Source organism: Cystoisospora suis (assembly GCF_002600585.1).
Source record: "Cystoisospora suis strain Wien I chromosome Unknown contig_3186, whole genome shotgun sequence".
Lineage (NCBI taxonomy): Eukaryota > Apicomplexa > Conoidasida > Eucoccidiorida > Sarcocystidae > Cystoisospora > Cystoisospora suis.
In genome coordinates this window covers 333-19,606 of record NW_027155981.1, presented here as the reverse complement: position 1 = coordinate 19,606, position 19,274 = coordinate 333, and the positions used below count along the sequence as shown (strand labels likewise).

At 54.4% G+C, this 19,274-nt stretch overlaps 3 protein-coding genes across 3 annotated transcripts in view; all 3 read right to left on the bottom strand.

Moving 5' to 3' along the window:
• CSUI_006330 (type i fatty acid) lies at positions 1–3,814 on the bottom strand (the record flags this gene model as incomplete). Its single annotated transcript, XM_068066493.1, has 3 exons — positions 1–2,757; positions 2,968–3,101; positions 3,251–3,814. Coding segments are annotated over 3 exons (3,455 nt in total), but the record flags the coding sequence as incomplete, so codon positions are not given.
• A 178-nt stretch (positions 3,815–3,992) lies between these two features.
• CSUI_006329 (uncharacterized protein) lies at positions 3,993–5,704 on the bottom strand. Its single transcript, XM_068066492.1, has one exon. The coding sequence runs from the start codon at positions 5,155–5,157 to the stop codon at positions 5,029–5,031; it is 129 nt and encodes a 42-aa protein (XP_067921532.1). The 5' UTR covers positions 5,158–5,704; the 3' UTR covers positions 3,993–5,028.
• A 564-nt stretch (positions 5,705–6,268) lies between these two features.
• Positions 6,269–19,274, bottom strand: part of CSUI_006328 (uncharacterized protein) — a 13,218-nt gene continuing 212 nt past the window's right edge. Inside the window, exons 1-15 of the mRNA XM_068066491.1 lie at positions 18,051–19,274; positions 17,101–17,171; positions 16,301–16,365; positions 15,627–15,706; positions 14,570–15,417; positions 13,689–13,945; positions 12,687–12,799; positions 11,034–12,251; positions 10,348–10,568; positions 9,628–9,957; positions 8,932–8,997; positions 8,528–8,620; positions 7,887–8,059; positions 7,216–7,340; positions 6,269–6,331 (exon numbers count right to left, since the gene is read on the bottom strand). The exon at positions 18,051–19,274 is cut by the window's right edge and continues 212 nt beyond it. Coding sequence (XP_067921531.1) covers positions 7,907–8,059; positions 8,528–8,620; positions 8,932–8,997; positions 9,628–9,957; positions 10,348–10,568; positions 11,034–11,640 — 1,470 coding nt within the window. The 5' untranslated portion in view covers positions 11,641–12,251; positions 12,687–12,799; positions 13,689–13,945; ... (3 more) ...; positions 17,101–17,171; positions 18,051–19,274 and the 3' untranslated portion in view covers positions 6,269–6,331; positions 7,216–7,340; positions 7,887–7,906. The remainder of the gene's footprint in view (positions 6,332–7,215; positions 7,341–7,886; positions 8,060–8,527; positions 8,621–8,931; positions 8,998–9,627; positions 9,958–10,347; positions 10,569–11,033; positions 12,252–12,686; positions 12,800–13,688; positions 13,946–14,569; positions 15,418–15,626; positions 15,707–16,300; positions 16,366–17,100; positions 17,172–18,050) is intronic.

Here is a 19,274-nt window from a genome sequence, read left to right as displayed (position 1 = left end):
CTGCAGATGAGTTTGATGAATCCAGCAATTCCTGCCGCCCCTTCGGTGTGTCCAATTCGTGTTTTGAGTGCTCCAAGGACCAGAGGTGTTGTGTTAGTCCCAGACCGTCCGTAGACTGCCCGCAATGCACCCAGTTCTATTGGGTCTCCTAATGCCGTACCGGTGCCATGGGTTTCTACCAAGGAGATTTTCTGTGTCGCCTCGGCTGGTGCTGTTCGAAGGGCAGCGCGAATCACTGACTGCTGCGCGGGCCCGTTTGGTGCAGTTACGCTAGCAACCTTCCCTCCATGATTGGCAGCAGTCCCAAGCACCCAGCCGTAGACCCTTTCTCCGGTTTCCGACTTTTCAGTCAGTTTTTCCAGCACGACCACACCGCAGCCTTCACTCCTCACATAACCATTGGCGGCTGCGTCAAACGTTTTGCAGCGGCAGTCTGGACTCAGCATCCTCGCTCGGCAATAGTTAACGAACGAGTCAGAAGTCAGTAACAGCTGAACGCCTCCGACTGCGGCCAGCCTGCACTCCGATGCGGTGAGGAGCCGCCTCGCGATATCCATGGCAACCAGGGAGGAGGAACAAGCAGTATCAACTGTCAGGCTTGGCCCGGTGAGACCGAGATTATATGACAGCCGGTTCGACAGAAGAGCAGGAGAAGCTCCGGGACCCGAAAAGCTGGTAGGTGGAAGGGGGTGGCGCTGCAGAAATGTGTTCCAGTCGTTACCACTGCAGCCTACTACGACTCCTATGCTCGTGCCCCCCGACGTATGTTTCAAGGTCAGCTGCGCATCTTCGAAAGACTCGTATGCCACTTCCAGAAGAACACGTTGGTGAGGATCCAGATGACTGACTTCTGCCTCACTAATCCTGAAAAACGAGGGGTCGAAACAGTCCAGGTTCGGCACGAAACCCGCTTCCCGGACATAAACCTTGCCCTGCGCGTCAACATCGTGGTCGAACAGAGCGTCAATACTGAATCGAGTGCCGGGAATCTCCTGCACGCAATCTTTCTGCCCCATAAGCATTTGCCACAGCTCGCTCATTCCTCGTGACGCTCCAGGGAATCTGCAAGCTATTCCCACCACTCCCACGAGGGCGCGGGGAGACGGGAGCTCTTGCAGCTCTTGCGCCGCCAAGTTGGGGCCCGCGGCACGCTCTCTGTTCCCCAGTTCCACACTCAGGAATCTGCAGATATCGATGACAGTGGGGTAATCGAAAATTAGTGTTGAGGGCAAGGTAAGTTCAATGTAATCCTGGAGGCAGTCGCGAAATTCAACGGCTCCAAGCGATGTAAGTCCGAGCTCTTTCAGTGGATGGTCTAAGGGAATATCGATGGACTCTTTCATAACCTGGTGAAGCGAGGCGATTACGATGGTCTTAAGCTCCTCGAAAAGCATCTGTTCGTTATGGCCGGCAGGTGAAGTACGACTGCTGTGAGGCCCGCCCATTCTCGCCATGCTGTCAGCAGTCTCCTCCAAGGCGGCACACTCAAGCGCTTCATCCTTTACTTCGTCCTCGGTTACGCCATCCCTCCCCAGCAGCGATAACCGAGGCTCGTGTCTGTCTTCAATCTTCTCTACCCTGTCTGTCTCCATGAACGGACGGTCGTGCGTGTTAAGGGAAGACGCGCTAAACCTGCGCAAGTGGGCAGCAACAAGTTGGGATCCTTGGACTACCCCTGCAGTGCTATGCCGCCGGGAAGATTCCGGGTTCTTCGATCCAGAAATGCCGAAACAGTGTTGCAAAGCCAAGCCTTCGAAGACGTCGGGCTCGTGATCTTCAAACACGCTGAATATTGTCCGTTGCCACGTGTACTGGCTACGCAGCGCTGATGCCGTCGCTTTGTTCTGTTGCTCTGGCTCCTCAAGAATTATATGAGCGTTGGAGCCGCCAAGACCAAGAGAACTGATAGACACATAGACGGCCTTGTCGTGGCCTGCACCTATAGCTGTGCACGACGTCGGAATCGAATAATTGAAATCCTGGTCGTCTATTAGCGGATTAATGCGTCGAAAATGCAGAGTGGGTGGCACGATCCGATGCCACAGAATCAAGACTGCTTTCAAAAGTCCTGCCGCACCCGCGCAGCCTTCAAGATGACCGATGTTGCTTTTCACTGACCCAACAAGGAGAGGGTCTCCCGTACCGCGTGAAGAGGCGAAAACAGCTTTTATCGCTTTGAATTCGATCGTGTCTCCAAGTGTAGTTCCGGTGCCGTGGGCTTCGAAGTACGTCACGTCTGCCGGAGAAAGCTGGGCGGACTGTAATGCATCGCCAATAAGCGTTCGTTGGGCAACCTCGTACGGTGCAGTCACAGAGACTGTGTGACCGTTATGGTTTGTTCCATACCCGCGTATTAAGGCGAAGCGCCTTGGCCCCTCACCGGAGGTCGCTCTGACTGTACGCTCAAGGACGAATACTACCGCACCTTCTGCCCGTCCGTATCCATTGGCCGCTGCGTCGAAAGGCCGGCAACGCGAGTCCGATGCGAGCATGCCGGCGGCACAGAGAGCGATGGTGGGTTCAGGCACCAACATCACACTGGAGGATGCGACAATACAGGACCTGCACCGTCCCATCTCCAAATACGATGCGGCCACGCAAGCGGCCACGAGAGCCGACGAACTTGCCGAGTCGACAGTGAGCGACGGCCCACTGGCATTGAATGTGTAGGAGATTCTGTTAGCTAGCAATGCTTGGGGCGTGTTCACTGTTGTGAATGCGCCGAACCTGCCCACATGTTTCGTTCGTAAAATTGTCCTGACAAAAGAGGGAGAAAGAGCAAATCGGACCAAGGGGGGGCTGGTGTCACTAAGGAGCAGGGGAAGGATGCTCATCTCCAAGAGAGTTCATGTTTTTTTTTTCGCGGACAAACTCGGGAGCAGCTGAGCCGCTTCAACGCCAGATATGCCAGGTTATTCCGACTCGGTAAATCCCGCACCGGATTGGTAGTACTAGATTGCATCTTACCAGTCTGCACATGAGCAGCCGACGAATGTGCCGAAGCTACGAAGATCTTCGACGAGAGGGTCTCGGCCGGCGGACAAGAAAGCCTCATACGATAGCTCCAAGAGAATGCGCTGTTGAGGGTCCATGCGTTTTGCCTGAATGCACAGATAGCAGTCGGGAGACCCTTGGACGTGACGCGAAGGCCGTGCTGGGAGGACTGACGTGATTGGGACCCGACGACTGACTCACGCAACTTGCACATCGACACACCTCATGAAACAGGAGCGGATGCAAGATTTCTCACCTCGGACGCCGAAATTTGAAAGAAGCGGTTGTCGAATTCTTCGATCCCACCAATGAACCCTCCCTCCTTGACGTAAATGGCACCTCGCTCGTTCTCGGCATCGCTCAGTTGACTGGAATCCCACCGTTCTATTGGGATCGGCACGATGCCATCTTTCCCCTCGGAAAGAACGGTCCAGAATGTTTCCGCATCTCCTGCGTCCCCCGGAAGTCGACAAGCGACACCGACTATGGCAGTTTCTTCCTGCGGGCCTCGGGGGGTTAACACGGAATATGCACAAAGAGGCGCTTCGCCACTGCCTTGTCGGCGCACTGCGGCAAGTTCTTCGACTTGGTCTCTGAGCGCGTCGAATGACTCGCATACCGCGAGCCCGCGCACAAGTGCCGCCACATCGAGTCCCAGCTCGTCGGAGACATGTTGAAGAAACTGGACGAACGTCACTTCGTTTGCTCTAACTTCGCGGAACAGTAAATCCCGGTCACAGCCAGAGGGGACGTCGAGCCCGCAGAGCCGAGCAGTCCGGTCCAGGCAGACCTCTAGCACGTGGTTGAGATCCCTCGCCATCGCAGATACGTTCTACCGAGGCTGACTCCAAGCGCCACGCTAAAGTCCCGGAGGCAACGCGCAGGGAGACTCCGTGTCGGGTAGCTCCCTTACCAGCTTCGGCTAGCAACACCAACCTGGCGGAAAAGGAGTGGTGTACTCGGGCGACAAGAAAGTTTCACCTGAACAGCGGTCACGTTCAAAAGTGGCCGTGCTGAATTCACTGCTGGGCCTCATCAAGCACGGAACAAGAAATGGAAAGTTTTGAATCATATCTCTGCACACACTTCACTAGCAGCTAAGCCCAGCCAGAGTCGCTCTGTACTACAGAGTGCTGACCGCGGCGTACGTTAGTTTTTCGAATTTTGTCCGCACAATATCCATTCTTAAGCGGCGGGCACTGTTGGTTGGAGAGGCGCGGCTTGCTGGTTGGCACTGACAGGTGTTACAGTCCCGGCAGTGCCGGACCCTCGCGGGTGGCTCGCGGTCCCAGTCTCGAAGAACCTGATGAGACGGGTTCAAGGCTAACAGGCTACGGACAAGATGCGGCGTACGGCAGTGCGCGAGCTCTCGTCCTCAGCTACGCGCGGTGGCTGCTCACGGCTGGGTTGGCCTCTCAAATCACCTAGTTCTGCAGTCGCTACTTTGTCGAGGAGTTAAGCGCATAGCGATTATACAAGCTGCGCCTGCCCGGCAAACGTGAGACAAAATCACCTGACAAACATGCACGGTTCACTAGCAAGGTCTCCGGTTATCGGCAACTGCTGTCCAGTACCCAGGTGAAAGCTTTCCCTCCACATTCCTGTCTGGGCCGCGACTTCTGTTCTGGAGAGGAGTCTCCTGCCGTGCTCATGAACCCGCTATCCTTCTGGGGGCCACCAGTCTCTTACAGAGATTTACTGCCGGCAAACCCGAAATTGACAGCGGGCGTTGGAAGGCCATCATTCCTCCGTGATACCCAATGTGCCTCCGGTGTACGGTGGCCAGCACATCCTGCCGGCGCCTGCGAGGCCACTCGTGGTGTCCCCGCTCTCTTCTATAATGGTATGCTCGGGTAACGTATCTGTGCCACTTTCGGTGACGTGTTTCCTTGCATCATTGAATCCGCCACAACCTGCCAACAAGTAACTGGAGCCATAGTTCCAGGGACCACGCGCCCCTACCGAGGCGTGACGCTGGACACTGCCAGCGCGGCTTGCTGGAGTTTGGCACCCTGGCGTGGTGTTCAGTCCAAATCACTGGGAGAAGCCAGTCTGACAGCGCCACCAGGCTTGGACCAACAGTAGAACTCCGGTCTTACAAAAGCCACCTGTGTCAGAAGTAAGATTTCGTGTACGTCTGATGCCCGGGTGTAGAGTCGTCATTTGCCGTCAGAACTGAGGTCGGCCACCAGGGGCTCTGGTGAGAACGGAATCTCGGCGTTCTTACCTGTCCCGATCTCTGCCTGTGGCAAGGCCTCGCTGCGTTTCAACTCTCCTCAGTTTGGAAAGGCAACCTTTCCCGGATATGAGCAGTACAGCAATGGCAGAGGTGTCATTTTGATGAGCCTGCCCGGGGCTGCAGAGCACCTCCCTGGCCGTAGCGCCAAGACGGGAAACACTTGAGCAGCAACAGAGTTTGACTGGCTGTTGCTGTTCTGCTGCAGTGCTAAGCCAGGCAGTTTTTAGTTGCTGACTCCGGTTCAACTATTGCTCTCCATCGGCTGCCCTAGCTCACTAGTGGTGCAAGTGGCACGACAGCCCCCGGCGCCGTGTTGCGCAGAGTGTCTGTGAAAAAACAGACCGCCACCAGGTGATGCATACCACTACGTCTCCAGGAGCAGGGCACGTTTTCGACGCATCCCACTACTGCATAGGGTCTCCGCTCCGTCTTTACTGTTGCGGCCGGCTATCCCCACTGCTAATATCCTTGATCCACTCCCTCGTCGACTGCAGGTGTTGTTACATTGATCCCTTAGACCGCACACCCCCGGTTGATTGCGTGTGTCGGTGTCTCTGCTTGCTCGCCCGGCTGCTCTGTCGTCAGTCGCGAAGCTGTAATGTCTGAGCCTAAAACCAGGGTCCGCCATTTGTTGGAGTGCGAACCATTCCGGGGTACCTTATTTCCCTCCCGTGTAAAACCAGGGTCCGCCATTTGTTGGTGTGCGAACCATTCCGGGGTACCTTATTTCCCTCCCGTGTTGCCTCGGAATGGTTCGCACTCCAACAAATGGCGGACCCTGGTTTTAGACTCAGACATTACAGCTTCGCGACTGACGACAGAGCAGCCGGGCGAGCAAGCAGAGACACCGACACACGCAATCAACCGGGGGTGTGCGGTCTAAGGGATCAATGTAACAACACCTGCAGTCGACGAGGGAGTGGATCAAGGATATTAGCAGTGGGGATAGCCGGCCGCAACAGTAAAAAGGCAATGCGTTGTTTTGTTCTTTCTAGTTCGAACTACAAATCACTTCCGCTGGCTTGAGTTCCGCTCGTCCCGCGTTTGTAAGGCACACCCCGTGCACAACAGCGCTTCTAGCATCCAACGCCCAGACAGCTGTGAAACAGACCACACCAACTTGTAAGACTTGAATCCTCATACGGTCCGGCACTGTCCACTCAACTCGAACAAGGAGCAAAACTACGCAGCAGAATGGAACACACGAAGAGTCGTGGCTATCCACTAGGACACTCTAAAAGCGCCTTGTCCCTCAGAAACACCGCAGGACGGTCTGGTGGTGCCATACGGAACAAGGCTGTTCACCAGTGCCACGAATGCAGCGATTTACCACGACAATAATCAGCAACCCCAGGTGACGCGAATGCGTCTCAGCCGCGCGTCGGGCTTGGCCGCATAAAGAATGCTACTGAGCGAAGCACCAACACTTCTTTTCTGGCACAGAAAGCCATCTGTTCGAGGTAAGTGTCCCCTGTTGCTCGGAATTAAAGCACATGCTGGAGGCGTCAGCTGTTCAGGAAGTCGGACCGCCGGAGACATCAACGGACTACAAACAGTCGTGCCAAACGATAAACCGTTCCGTGTGCTTGTGCGGGAGTGCGGTCATGAGAGAGGAAAGAGATATCCAGTAAGCATAAGATCGGCGTTCTCCCACGCAAAGCTTCATGGACTGCACGGCCTTATTGATCCGCCCTGCCGTGGAACTCGGGACGTGATCCGTGAATTCGCCGGCTGTCGCGCCTCTTCCAGCGGGTGTCTGGCTGCTCCACCGTGTAGACCCGGGAGGAATACTGGCCGGTGCGTGCTGTGCCACATTCGCACTCGACGTAACTGAACCTGCCACGGGAACGCCTCGGCCGCATCCCTGCGGACTCGAATTTCTTATGTACTGGATTGCTCTGTGGCCTTATTCTGAGCACCTCTGTCAGCGCGTTGAAAAGGGTTTCGTACTCAAACGAAGCCCTTTTGGTACGATTACGTACCATACGGCCGACACTCCTATCTTTCTCTTCAGACACAAGCGATATTGATGCCCTTCAAAAAAAATCTGCAACCATCTCGTACTCGACGGGTGTCAAGTCGGAGAGTAGCTTTGGCCTCGCGGCTCCTGCACAGAACAACTTCCCTGTTACCGATCAATGACCAATCAACCGAGATCTCCCTTCTACATCCTCAACGGCTAGAAGCAGTTGGAGGCTGCGGTCTCTTCATTTTCTTCAAGAAAACCGCTGTCAGTTTTCAGGAAGGTGCCTGGAACGTCCCAACTGGGATTTTGTGCCGGGGATCACCCTGTACCGCGGGCGATGAAGACGCTTGCCTTCCCGCACAGCCTGTATAAGAACAGTAGCTAGCCACTTCGCACGCACTACGTCTTGCAGTACGCTAGCTGCCCACTGATACTCTCCGGGAAAAGCAGCGCCCCAGACGACTGTTTGTGTTCCCCCGGCCCGAATGTCTGCGCCGGTAAGCGGTGCCGCTCCGTACTCCGACGGGTCCGTCTACCTGTCGGGTCATCGAAAGAGGCGCAGCTGCCGAAATATACGCTAAGCGTGCTTAAGCAAGATTCACCCCACCCTGGCTCTGATCTGGACTGTGGGTTATTAGGGTGAAGGCAGCACAGGACAGAGGTGGGCTGATGTACTATTTTCCTCACAGTGGGGTGGGTTCCCGAAATCAAGTTGCAGGAGACAGAGAGGCTCTTTGTTGCTCCGCGCCTAAAAGAGAGTCCAGGCGCACATCGTTGGGAGAACTAGATTCCACCGTACTGCAATCGAGCGCTCTCCTGATTTCTCGGAGCTTTTCTGCGTATCCCAGCTGACCCACTTTCTGCGAAGAAACGACAGAACGAACGTACACACATTCAGCAACGCGGCGGAACTGGGAAGAGGCGGGGAACGCGACGCATGGAGTTTCATTTGAAAAAGGGCGGGTGAAGACAGAATACATGTAAAAGAAGAGGGGCGCTGCAGTAACGACTGATTCGATTCGCACCACCAGACGCACCTGAAAAAACGGGAAGATGTTCAAAGGGTAATCTCACTCCAGCAAACATCTGTGTCACCTCTTCCAGCAAAGGCACATGCTGACAACGTACCAGGACATTCCCGTCCTGATGACGGTACGCCAACACCAGCGCGGTTGCTTAAACACCTGTCTGCTCACGGTTGTTGCTTGCGTTGGAGGAGTTTGCCAGACAGGCAAAGATTTGGCGCCAGACCAGGCAGCTCATGGGAAAACTCACGTGGGCTGCAGCGGAACTGCACCTGCGGAACGAACATGCGATTTCGTACTTACTCGAAGAACGCCTATCGCCGTGTCGAAGAACGCGGAGAGATACGGCGCATCGAAAACAGACAGCTCTTGAGTGGCCCAGTAGATTACCACTGCCTGAAGCACAAGGCACGCATCGACACAACTTGAATGCATTCGAGCTGCCTGCCTTGACTTGTACGACTTCCATTTAGCGCCAGTGATTCAACTGCGGCCTCATGGGCCGGCCAACACAACGGAAGATAGAAAGGTTCTAAACTTCGGTGATATCGTATGTCTCCAACGAAACTGCTCCTCCAGAACTGGTTAGAGCCTTCGGAGACGCAAAGAGGAAGAAGTCACATGCGTGTTTGCTGTCGCCTCGATGGTGCTCCCGCTAATGACATGGACATAGTGGTCAGTCATTCCATATTGTGATGAACGCTTGCCTGCATTGCGTGAAGAGGCTGAGGATCCACAATCCGTTCCTCGAAGACTTCGTCCCAGAAGGCCGTCTGCAGTAAAAAGAAGCAATGAATGATAGCCTGGACAACTCCACAGACCTGTAACTCAAGTTGACGCCGGCAAAACTCGGCTCGCGTTTATCGCTGGGCTCGCGTAAAGCCAGCCGAGGCGTTTACACGCTGCCGCAAAGAAGGCAATATCGTTTTGTATATTATGATGAAGATATGTTTAGAGATACTTGAGAATTCTTAGCCGTGGCCTGTGCCGACAAAAAACAAGAATCGCGTTTTTTCGGCGGCCAGAAGGTCTCCATTTTTACAAGCGACGGGGCAAACAAAAAGAGGCACGGCTGAGGTCGAGTCCAACTAGTCGCCGTGAAGAAGCCCAAATCACGACCTGTTCAATACGTGACAAACTTGGTACTCGCAAAACAACGCAGTACTAACAAGAGAGGCTCAACCGCCGAAGAGTCGCCACCGCTCAGCCTCCCATAATCTACATGACCCTAAACCCAAAATTACATGTGCGGCGCCGCCGGGCTAGCTCCTGAACACGCACCCGTCAAGACGCTGGGTCACGTACGCAAGGCTGAACCTGAGATTGAAACTGAACGAATTCTATAAACTCGGCACAGGGAAGGCAGGCCTTTTATTTCTGAAAAGATTCCACTGTAACCATACCATGATGTGCAGTAATCCCTCCAAATCGATTTGCTCGCCTTCCCCACTTCCAAGCAAATCCTTCCACACGTGCTGCCTAGGCAGGTCGCACTTTGTTAGCCAGTCCGCGCCATAGACCATCTCCATTCTCTCCACCACTTCCCGCAGCAACCCGCTCGCGCACAGGCGAAATCCCCGAACCAGAAGCTCCAGGAGCTCCCCTTCGCTCGTCATCGGGGGTACAGACCCCGCCGCTAGGAAACCGCGCGACGCCCCACAGGAACCCGCCCCAGCCACGGGCAAACAAAGGGACATGACGCCGGTGGAGTCCGAAGAATACAAGTCTGCGACCTGGTAAAGAAACAGTGAACCAGTAGATCCAAGTGCCCAGTCAGTGATGAGTTCATGCCGGACAAACTGTTGAAGTGAGCTGCACGGACACAAGAAGAGCGATGGACGGATCAACTGTGCCGCGGTGGTTGGAAGATGAGCGCGAAGGAAGTAAGAAGCCTAATGGAGACGCAAAGCACGATCGAGACCGCTGAAGGAACTGCAACATAGGAACTGTCCACAACGAATCAAAACCAGTGTAATGCGGGTGAGCCGAGCCGCGCACGCCGCGCTCAGCGAGTAAGGGACAGCGAAAGAAACCGCTACTCTAGGCTTTTCGTCGCTCTTGCCATACTGAGTAGGCTTTGTTACAGATGTAGGCTCAGGCTTAGATGCACACTGCGACCTCACCTTCAGCCCTGGCGGGAGTCTGCGCAGATTTAAGGGTTCTCCGCGTAAGATCAAATCCGTCTGCGTATTGTCCAAACCGCCAACATGGCCTCCATGAAGAGCCATGCGCTCGTCCGGACCGAAAACCCGGCTGAAGAGCTCGCACCCGATGCGCCACTGTATATACAGTAACGAATTCGGCTGCGATACTGTCCGAAGAGTCTTGGTGCTTTGCAGAGCACCTGCAAGAAGCACAGCGGTGAAGGCGCTGGCGCCTTGTCAAAAAAGACACCAAGTGGCTTGGACTCGCGTACAGACACAGAGGAATGCACGGTCAACTGCCCTCTCTGTACAACTCAGTTTCCAATGGTGCGCGCGCGCGGTCGGGAAGACAGGAGCTGCAGACGTCCACTACTCAGAAGTAGTAGGGCTCCTAAACGACTGTCTGCGTGTGTGCCAGGGGACCCATGAAAAAGACGTCCGTTCTCAGCTCCTTGCCGGTAAAATGGATACGCATATATATCTCTACTTTTCAAGACGAGACGCCGTTTTCTTTGGTACACTAAAAGAAGATAAGACACTCCAGGCGGCGCTTTGGTCTCCAGAAAAAAACACCCGCGTGAGTTCCGATGACCTTTTATGGCATTTTGTGTCCCAGCGTGCACAGCCGCTCTGCTTCGAGCAGCGGAATCTCATCGTCCACTTACAGAAGAATGCTCGCGGACTAACGAGACTAATTTCAACACTTCCTACCCACTTTTTCCCTTCCTCTCCGTCACCAGGGCAACCCGAAACCCCTGTGTGGTGAGGACCAGCAGCCCGCAGCATTACCCCTGCAACTTCCGTTGTTGAGCCGGGACTTCCTTTCCCCTTCCCCTCCTTCGCGCGTTCGGAAAGAGGAGATAACGAAAGAGCTCCGGAAAGATTTTTACTCTTAGTGCCGGCCTCAAAGTGAGCCACTGCCGCAGCAGCTGCATGAAAAGACGCATTGGCCAGCGTGCCTCCTGCTTTTTCGAGAGACGAGCGGCGGAGGTACGACACAAAAGAAGTAGTCAAGTCCACGCTGTCGCGCAGGAGATCTCGACCGGTCGAAGAGGAGGCGAGGGATCCGCCTGGAAAGGCGCGCGAATCAGAAGCCCGTGACAAAGAGGACTGCGCGAACAGGCGTTGCGGCTGAAGCGCCCGCGCTTGGACTATCTGCGACAACAAGCCAGCCGGCAGAGCATTCCGTGCGTGGTTGGGACCCGCCGGAGGGCAACAGTCTCGGGCTGCAGCTGAAATAAGGTGGCTTGCCGAAGCAAACGTAGAAGCCATCACAGAAGACCCCAGCACCCTCTTGTGGAACAAGTAGGTCTAAAACCGATCCAGATGGGTGGGAAGGAACGCGGGTACGCTGCGAAGATATAACAGGACCGGAGCCAGATGCACAATTGGACAGAGCAGGAAAAAGGCCCGCCTGAAGTGCAAGATACTGCGGCACCGCACGGCTATGGTAGCATGAGCAGTGCCTCTTGCACCTGAGCGTGCACGAACGGATTAGGGCCGTGACCTGCTGCATCGGGCGGTTTCTAAAACGCCACAACGAAACAGGAACAGGATGGGACAGAATACAAGCAAAAGACTCCCAGAAACAACTTGCGCAAGCCGCGATCCCCAGCAGCAACGGACAAGCAAGGCAAGTCCGCCTGGTGCCCAGCTCCCTCTGCCGGAAACAGTTCACCGAACATTTCACGTCCCGAACAGAAGCCCTACACATCCAACTAACCTGCACCAATGGCGGTCTGCTAGGATCAATGATATGGAACACAATCGTTCCTTCATTCAAGTTTTCTGTGTGTTTGAAAACCCGGAAGGACCTAGCAGTATGCACACCGAGACTGCGACAGCCCCCCATGCCTGGTTGATCCCAGAAGAAGACGAACTGTCTGAGAAAACACGCAGGGCAGATGCAGGGGTAGAGTGCATGCGGTAAGCTGGAGCACCGTAGTGGAGTTCATGCCGATCTACCGACAATCAAGCAACTCGACCGGCAAATGCAAAGCACCGTGAAGACACCTGGGAATGCCACGTCTCCGCCCAAAACCGAAAACTGAGTTGTTGTCCTATCAAAGCAAACTACTCCGAGGTGTCCCCAACTCTCCGAAATTGTCCTTCCATCGAAAGATAATGGAGAGGATTCAGGGCAGGACCTATCTGGTAGATGCGAGGTGTTTGCGAACTCTTCTGCAGCATATCCATCAGCATGGCCACTACACACTGTCTGTCAACGGCTTGGGATGTACAGGCACGGACTGCCCAGGCTTGGAAATACGCCGAGCTATGGAGAAAGTCGGGCTTATCGGTTCTGCAGATCGACTCACCCTGGTCGTCCAGGGATAAGATACGTACAGCTGCCACCAGTGCCGAAGAGGAAGCCGTCGCTTTGACAACCAAACTCAGTTAAGCAGAGCGGTGGAATCTGTTCGCTTGGAAACTAGTAAAAACAATAATAAACAGCACAAAACACGACCGTATCAATATGAAGGCTTGGACAAGCTCTTGAGCGCTATGATACTCTTCTAAGGCTGCGGATGCCGTGCGCTTCTATGCGCAGTGTTGAAATTAGTACTACGGCTCCCGCAGATCGTCCTTCCAAAAAAGCCCTGCGGGACCAAGAACGATCACGCACCTGCTAACGGCGCGAAAAATTTGAGATGCCTTCGAAAAGTAGAGCTTAACTGTGAATCAGACAAGCGAGGCAACACGGTGCCACAGCAATCGAGGCAACAGCCGCCGAAGGAAGAAAAAGTATATTCTTCGGCCGACTAAGTAGATATGCCCTTTACGAATCCGGCAGCCGCACCGGGCGATCCCATGCGAGCACGGAGCCTCATCAAACGATGACCCCCGCACGAACCCAGCGGGACCACTGGCAGTCAGCGGACGTGCACTCTACGCTCGAGGTCGAGGAAAAGGGGCTCGGGCAGGACGAGCACGCAAGTCGACCGACCGAGAAGGCATATACAACGGCCACAAAACAAGCATTCAGGTGCCTTCCACCTCAAAACCGGTGCCACCCTGGGAAGGCGGCACACATAAGCGGCGCAGGACGCCGCCTGATACAAAAGCGCGTCTCAGTAGTCTGCAGTTTGAAGTCATTCCAACATACTGGTTCCCTGCTAAATTCCAGGCGTCTACACGTAATGTCACAAAAGCTTTCAATGCGTGGCCACGTTCTTTTGTGCCCACGCTCCCACGAATCAGTCTACGGAGTGACGACCTCTAGAATGGCCCGGATCTACCGCGTTTCTCCGGGAAGTATGCACAATCCGTAGATAGGGTGGCCAGACGCGCGGCTCTACCGTCGGCCTCCGACGCCTCACCTCGATCCACAATCCCTCTTCAAGCCGCTCCTTTTCCTCTCGTCGCTGGTCCAGTACAAGTAGGTGTGTGGTCAGGTTTACAATCCGGATGAGCATTGAACGGTGTGACTTCCTTAGCCTCTTTTTCCAGTCTACGTTCTTCACATTCCAAAGAAAATGCATTGGAATCGACGCAGGTATGTCTAGAGGATCTGCAAGACCCTGGGGACAAACCGAGTAAAACTCGGATAGAGCTTTTTCCAATTCGTCGCGGCACTCTGGAAAAAAAAAATACACATTCACACCAGCGTTGTATGTGAACAAAGAATTCGTGATTCGTTGTCCTCGGCGGAGAACGCGCACGCGTACAACTGCAGATTCTTGTTACGCTCCAGCTGCATGAGAGCTTAAAAAACTCTGCATGATTCGGGAAATACATTCATATTCCTGGCCTACAGTTACGCGCACACACCTACACACAAGGTGGTGTGCACGGGGTTTGTCTAGTGTATTCTGCTTCCTATCTTCGGCTAACTTCCAGTTAGCGCCGTGCACTCGTTGAATGTCTTGAACCTGCAGATTCAGCGCAGTACCCCGAAGGCAACAGAGCGCGCATGAATTGGCGGCAAAACACGGCCTTCCTGGCAGGCCGCCAACAACGCATCCGGTGCTTCTTCTCTAGAGTCCGCCGCAGAATAGACGGACCGAGGAGCTCAGAAGTTGGGCTGCCGAAGTTCGCCTTACAGAAGTCTACACCGCACCTACCCCGAACTGTTGACATGACAGTGCAGACGCTTCTCCCTAAATTTGGCCGACTCATCGGCCACGCGTACAGACGAGGGAATAGGCGACTGACTATACCACCCCCGAACGAAGAAAAGGAGAAGTTCACCGGTTCTTACTCTGTAAGAAAAGGGATCCTTCCGGCGTTTCTTTCACCGTCACAATGAACTGCACACAACCAACGCTCGCATTCGTAAGCGGACACGCGCTCACATTCGTAAGCGGACACGCGCTCGCATTCGTAAGCGGACACGGTGTTAGAAGCAGCGGTACGCCAAACCTGTAGAGGACGGAGCACCGCTACAGTCCGGCAGCACTACCCACAGAGTGTGTCCACAAAGCCAGGTCCTCGCCGTTACTTTTTCACTAGGTGACCGGCCCTTGTCGAGAATCAGGTTACAGTGGGCACAGGGCACGCGTTCCCTCCCGCGTCTCCGAGGAGAACTGCCGCAGAGGCGCCAACCGATAAAACCTAAGAATATCAATATGCGAGTGCAGAGCCTCCATGCAGCGCGCCGCCAAGATCGGAGACCGGCGACACGGACCTAAGACTCGCCGCGAGCCATCAGAAAACGACTCTGTGTCGCGCGCACGCGTGGCCCCGGCACCACGAGCTACATGCTCGGCTGCAAGAAGCCTGCGGAGACGCTTCGTGGCAGCAGGCGTCCTCTGCTTGTACGCCTCCACGTACACGCGGCATCCGTAAGTGCACCATAGGAGTAGCCAAGCATAGGCATTCGATGAAAATGTAGAGAGGCTTGGTACGAACAACCGGCGAATGACAAGGAAGCCTGCGACGAGACCAAGGGGAACATGGGTCACTGCAACTAACGATCAGTTGAAGAAGGCTGAAGTTACCTTGCTATACACAAAAGAATCGGCAGCATACGTTAGCTCAAAAACCTTCCGGGGATCCGGCAATTTCTTCTTCCGCGGATCTACACTGCAGCCCATCACACTGACATGCCTGTGGGCACACGACAGACAGAAATCCCAGCAGCTTGGTCTGCTGCTTCCGAAAAAAGCCAAGTGGCTGAACAGGACTAAGAATTCACCAAACAGCTACCTTGCGACACACACAGTTCTTCAACAATTCTGTCCCGCGTCCCGGGCACACCACAGAACCCGTCCGCTTCCGTGTAAGCGAATCAGAAGGGAAGCAAAGAGTGGACTCACTTGTTTTCCCCCAGAATCGGAATTTCGTATTCCGAGCTGACGATGTACTCGATGTCACCGAGGACAACCGCATACTGAAGCTGGAAATAGAAGAAAGGCAAGAAACCAAGAGCAAGCTGTTCATCAGCAACCGCGCAACCGGCTGTCACGGTTGCGACATGGAAGTTTTCGGGCCGACTCTAAACAACCCTTATTAACAACGTGGTGCAATCAGGTACGAAAATGAAGCAGGAAGAGGCGGGCACGGCTAAAGCTGTTCAGTTCCACAGTCGCCCAACCGATTGAAGGAAAGCGACTATTAGGTAGTCACCGGGAATGTCTCGTCTGTATTCTTTGTTGCCCCGCAGCGCTCGGGCGCCATGCACCTGTGTATGCCTGAGAACTCTTGCAACTCGCCACGCGTGACCGCCACTCCTGTCGGAATGCACCACTGAGCTGCAGGTGGGCTGGCGTCTGCCTTCTTACAGATGAAGGACAAATCACCGAGATAAACGGGCAGCGAAAGGCATCAACTAAGAATTCGATGTGTATCCATGCGAAAGATTGGACTTCCAAAGCAATCGAGAAAAGTGGGATTAGCACGTGGAGGTGAGCAATAAACCAGGAGAGCTCCTTTTATTCGGCGACACCGAGGACAAAAACGCGACTCCTATACGAAGCGAGCAAGAACTCACCTTGCCGGAGAAAGATCCAAATGACCGCGTGCACTCCGCCAGACAGACCATTGTCTGGTGGGGGACTGAGAGGAGAAAACAGGAACCCGCCACAGCAGGGCAATTGACGGGCTTAACACTCTCACGCGCGTGAACGAGCTCTAGAAAGTAATGATCTAATTCCCTCAGGACACTTTTCTTCTTTCGTGCGCAACTTTGGGGTCCTCCAAGGTGTAAACGCCACCACGGCCACAAGAGAAACACAGCGGGGCAGCACATTTCGAGCAACTATTTGAGCACAAAAGACATGATATACATCTCGCCGGGCGACACGCGAAACGATATCCGTACACCCCCCGCTGCCACCCTGGCATCTGTGCCCGTTTCGTGAAAGATCAGTTCCCTACTGAATGCAGTGTGCTTTTTGTCACACGAGGAATTACTTTCCTTCTCCCCAGCGTAGACGCGGCTATAGGTGCATGCTGCAACAGAGTCAACCGTGCACTGGACACGACTGAAGAAAGGTTTCCGACAGTCCACCGCGGCTCCGGAAAAACCGTTTAACGAAAGTGCGAAAACGGGAGCGGGGGTCAGGGACACGGAGACGGCACGGCCAAGACTGCGCATGCCTTCACCAGCAAGAAGCGGACAGCTCCGCTGCCACGTAAAGCGACCACACCGGGCAGAGCGAACACCAAACAATTCACACGCACGAGCAGGTGAACTGAAAAAGGATAGATAGACACGAAGACGAAAGAACAAGATGTGCAGGCTGTGATCCCTTTTTTAACAAGACCGACAGAAAAAGGCGAGAAACTTACGAATGCTTTCACAAGGCGGCTGGAGCCAGGTGCCATGGTACGTCGAATGCAGATGTCGATACCAAACAATCCTGCAGTTCACATTTCCACACATCCACATCCTCGGGACGGTCCGCCGCCACGATGAATTCCCCGGAGAGGGGTAAGGTCAAAGCTCCGCGCCAACGTCACCCTGGTGTCCCCCGGACTACAGATGGACTCCGATGCGCCACACCATCGACCACTCGAGCTGACACATAACCGACTTTCCGCCGAAAGGCCACCTTTGAGGAGACACGCGGAGCAACAACCGAGTGCCCAGGGTGCGGAAGACTGAGAGACGGGCCTGGGCGTAATCTAACAAACCAGGGACTCCCTAGTGTAGTCCCGTGACGTACAAGAGGAAGAACGTAACGTTTCAGGTGGCAGACCCGTAAACCAGTAGGAGACAGGGCCACATGTTGAGGCGTGAAGCCACTGCAGACGTCCCGTTTTTTTTTTCCAAGAATAGCACCGGGAGAAGACTAAAATTAATACTGGAAACCCAGCCACACGAGACTTTTCTTGAACCAGCATCACCGACAGTAGGGTGGATGCTTTTTCCGTCAAAGCCGTTGCAAAAAGCACTTCGGTAGCATGACCTCACTACACACGGACGCCACGCGACTACTGATGCAGGAAATACAACCCGCGTCCTCGTAGAGAAGGGGAACCTTTTGTCACCGAGGGATATAATTGAAGTCTACAAGCAGTCGCACGCGGGATGAAAAGAATGACTAGCAGTGCAAGGGGCTAACGCTAGGGCAAGAAGATATTCTCTCCTGGCTAGCTCCATGGGAACCTGGAAAACAAAGTAGCCTGATGCTGCAGCACCGCTTCACACCAGCGCGCCAACTCATCTCAGAGCAACCAGCTTTCTCCCGCCTCGCCTGCCCCCCGCGTTTCACCAACACAGAAAAGCTCTGGCTTACGAGGTGTCATTGACAAAATGGATTTCACAGGAGCGACTCGTCGTCATCATCTTGTCATCTCTTTCTTTGTGCATCGCATCTTCTTCAGGGACGTGGTAGGGGCCGCGTTCCAGACAAGCTTGACAGACCCAAATGAACAGTTCTGTGTCCCTGTAGTAGGGTTAGCGCTTTTGCAGAGCCCACCATACAACACCGTTACTCCACAGTTTCCGGAATGCAACTCATGAGTGTGTTCAGTTACAAAGAAAGCTGACTGCGCCTCCTGTCTAGTGAGAAGATGTGGTACGGAGAAGTCGTTACACCGGAAGTTAGACATTCCGGACCAAAGCTGGCAGACCGCCAGCGTACCACCTTCCAGTCCCCTTTGACGCTTTCACTATGAGAGAAGAAACAGCTTGCTCTAGGGCTGACTGAAGAGGCAACCGTCGGCACGAATACTTGTCAGGCGCCCAGTTCAGTTTCGGCAGCGAAAACTGTGCGGAACCCATCAGAGAGGCACTGGCCTCTACATCCGCGACTGGTCAAGTACAGGACTAGATGCACTGCCGCTTTCACCCTGACGCAATAACTTCATGAAACTGTATCTCCTTGTGGTATTTCGTCTTCGCCACCACCTCCGCATGCACCTCGTTGTCCTTCCTCTGTGCGTTCGGACCTTGATCATCACTCCAGGCCCCCCACCGTGCTGTTACTTACCTGAACTAGAGACACCAACGGTGAATCGTTTCAAGGGCAAAGTGCAGCCCGAGCACGCGAGCCGGACTAACATAGGTCTCGGAAGAGGGAAGTGACCAATCGGTTACAGCATATGAAACGAGCCCCCCCGCAGGTGGCATCGCTACTTACAGGAGCGCGAGTAGTAGTCTCAGACACCCTCCTGGGCAACAGCCAGTCGCACCAAAAGGCAGAGAAGGCCGATGAGAAGAAAGCTGAAACTGAAGTTCCGAGGTTTGACGCAGCTCTCTGTTGTCGATACTCTGGATCTTGCACGGTGAAAGACTCCTCCAGCAGCAGCCACACAGACAGCACTTGCCACTGCCGTGACCCGGTTCAACCACAAACGGACCCGAGAGGACTGGGAGCCAAAGGAAGAGGGGCTGCTTTACATGACGAGAAGGGTATTTCACAGGGAAGTAAGCCACTCACGCAGCATGCAGAGATGGCTGGCTGCAGAAAAAGACACGTCCTGCCTTCACGTGAGCAGCAAGATCTTGAATCTGGTAA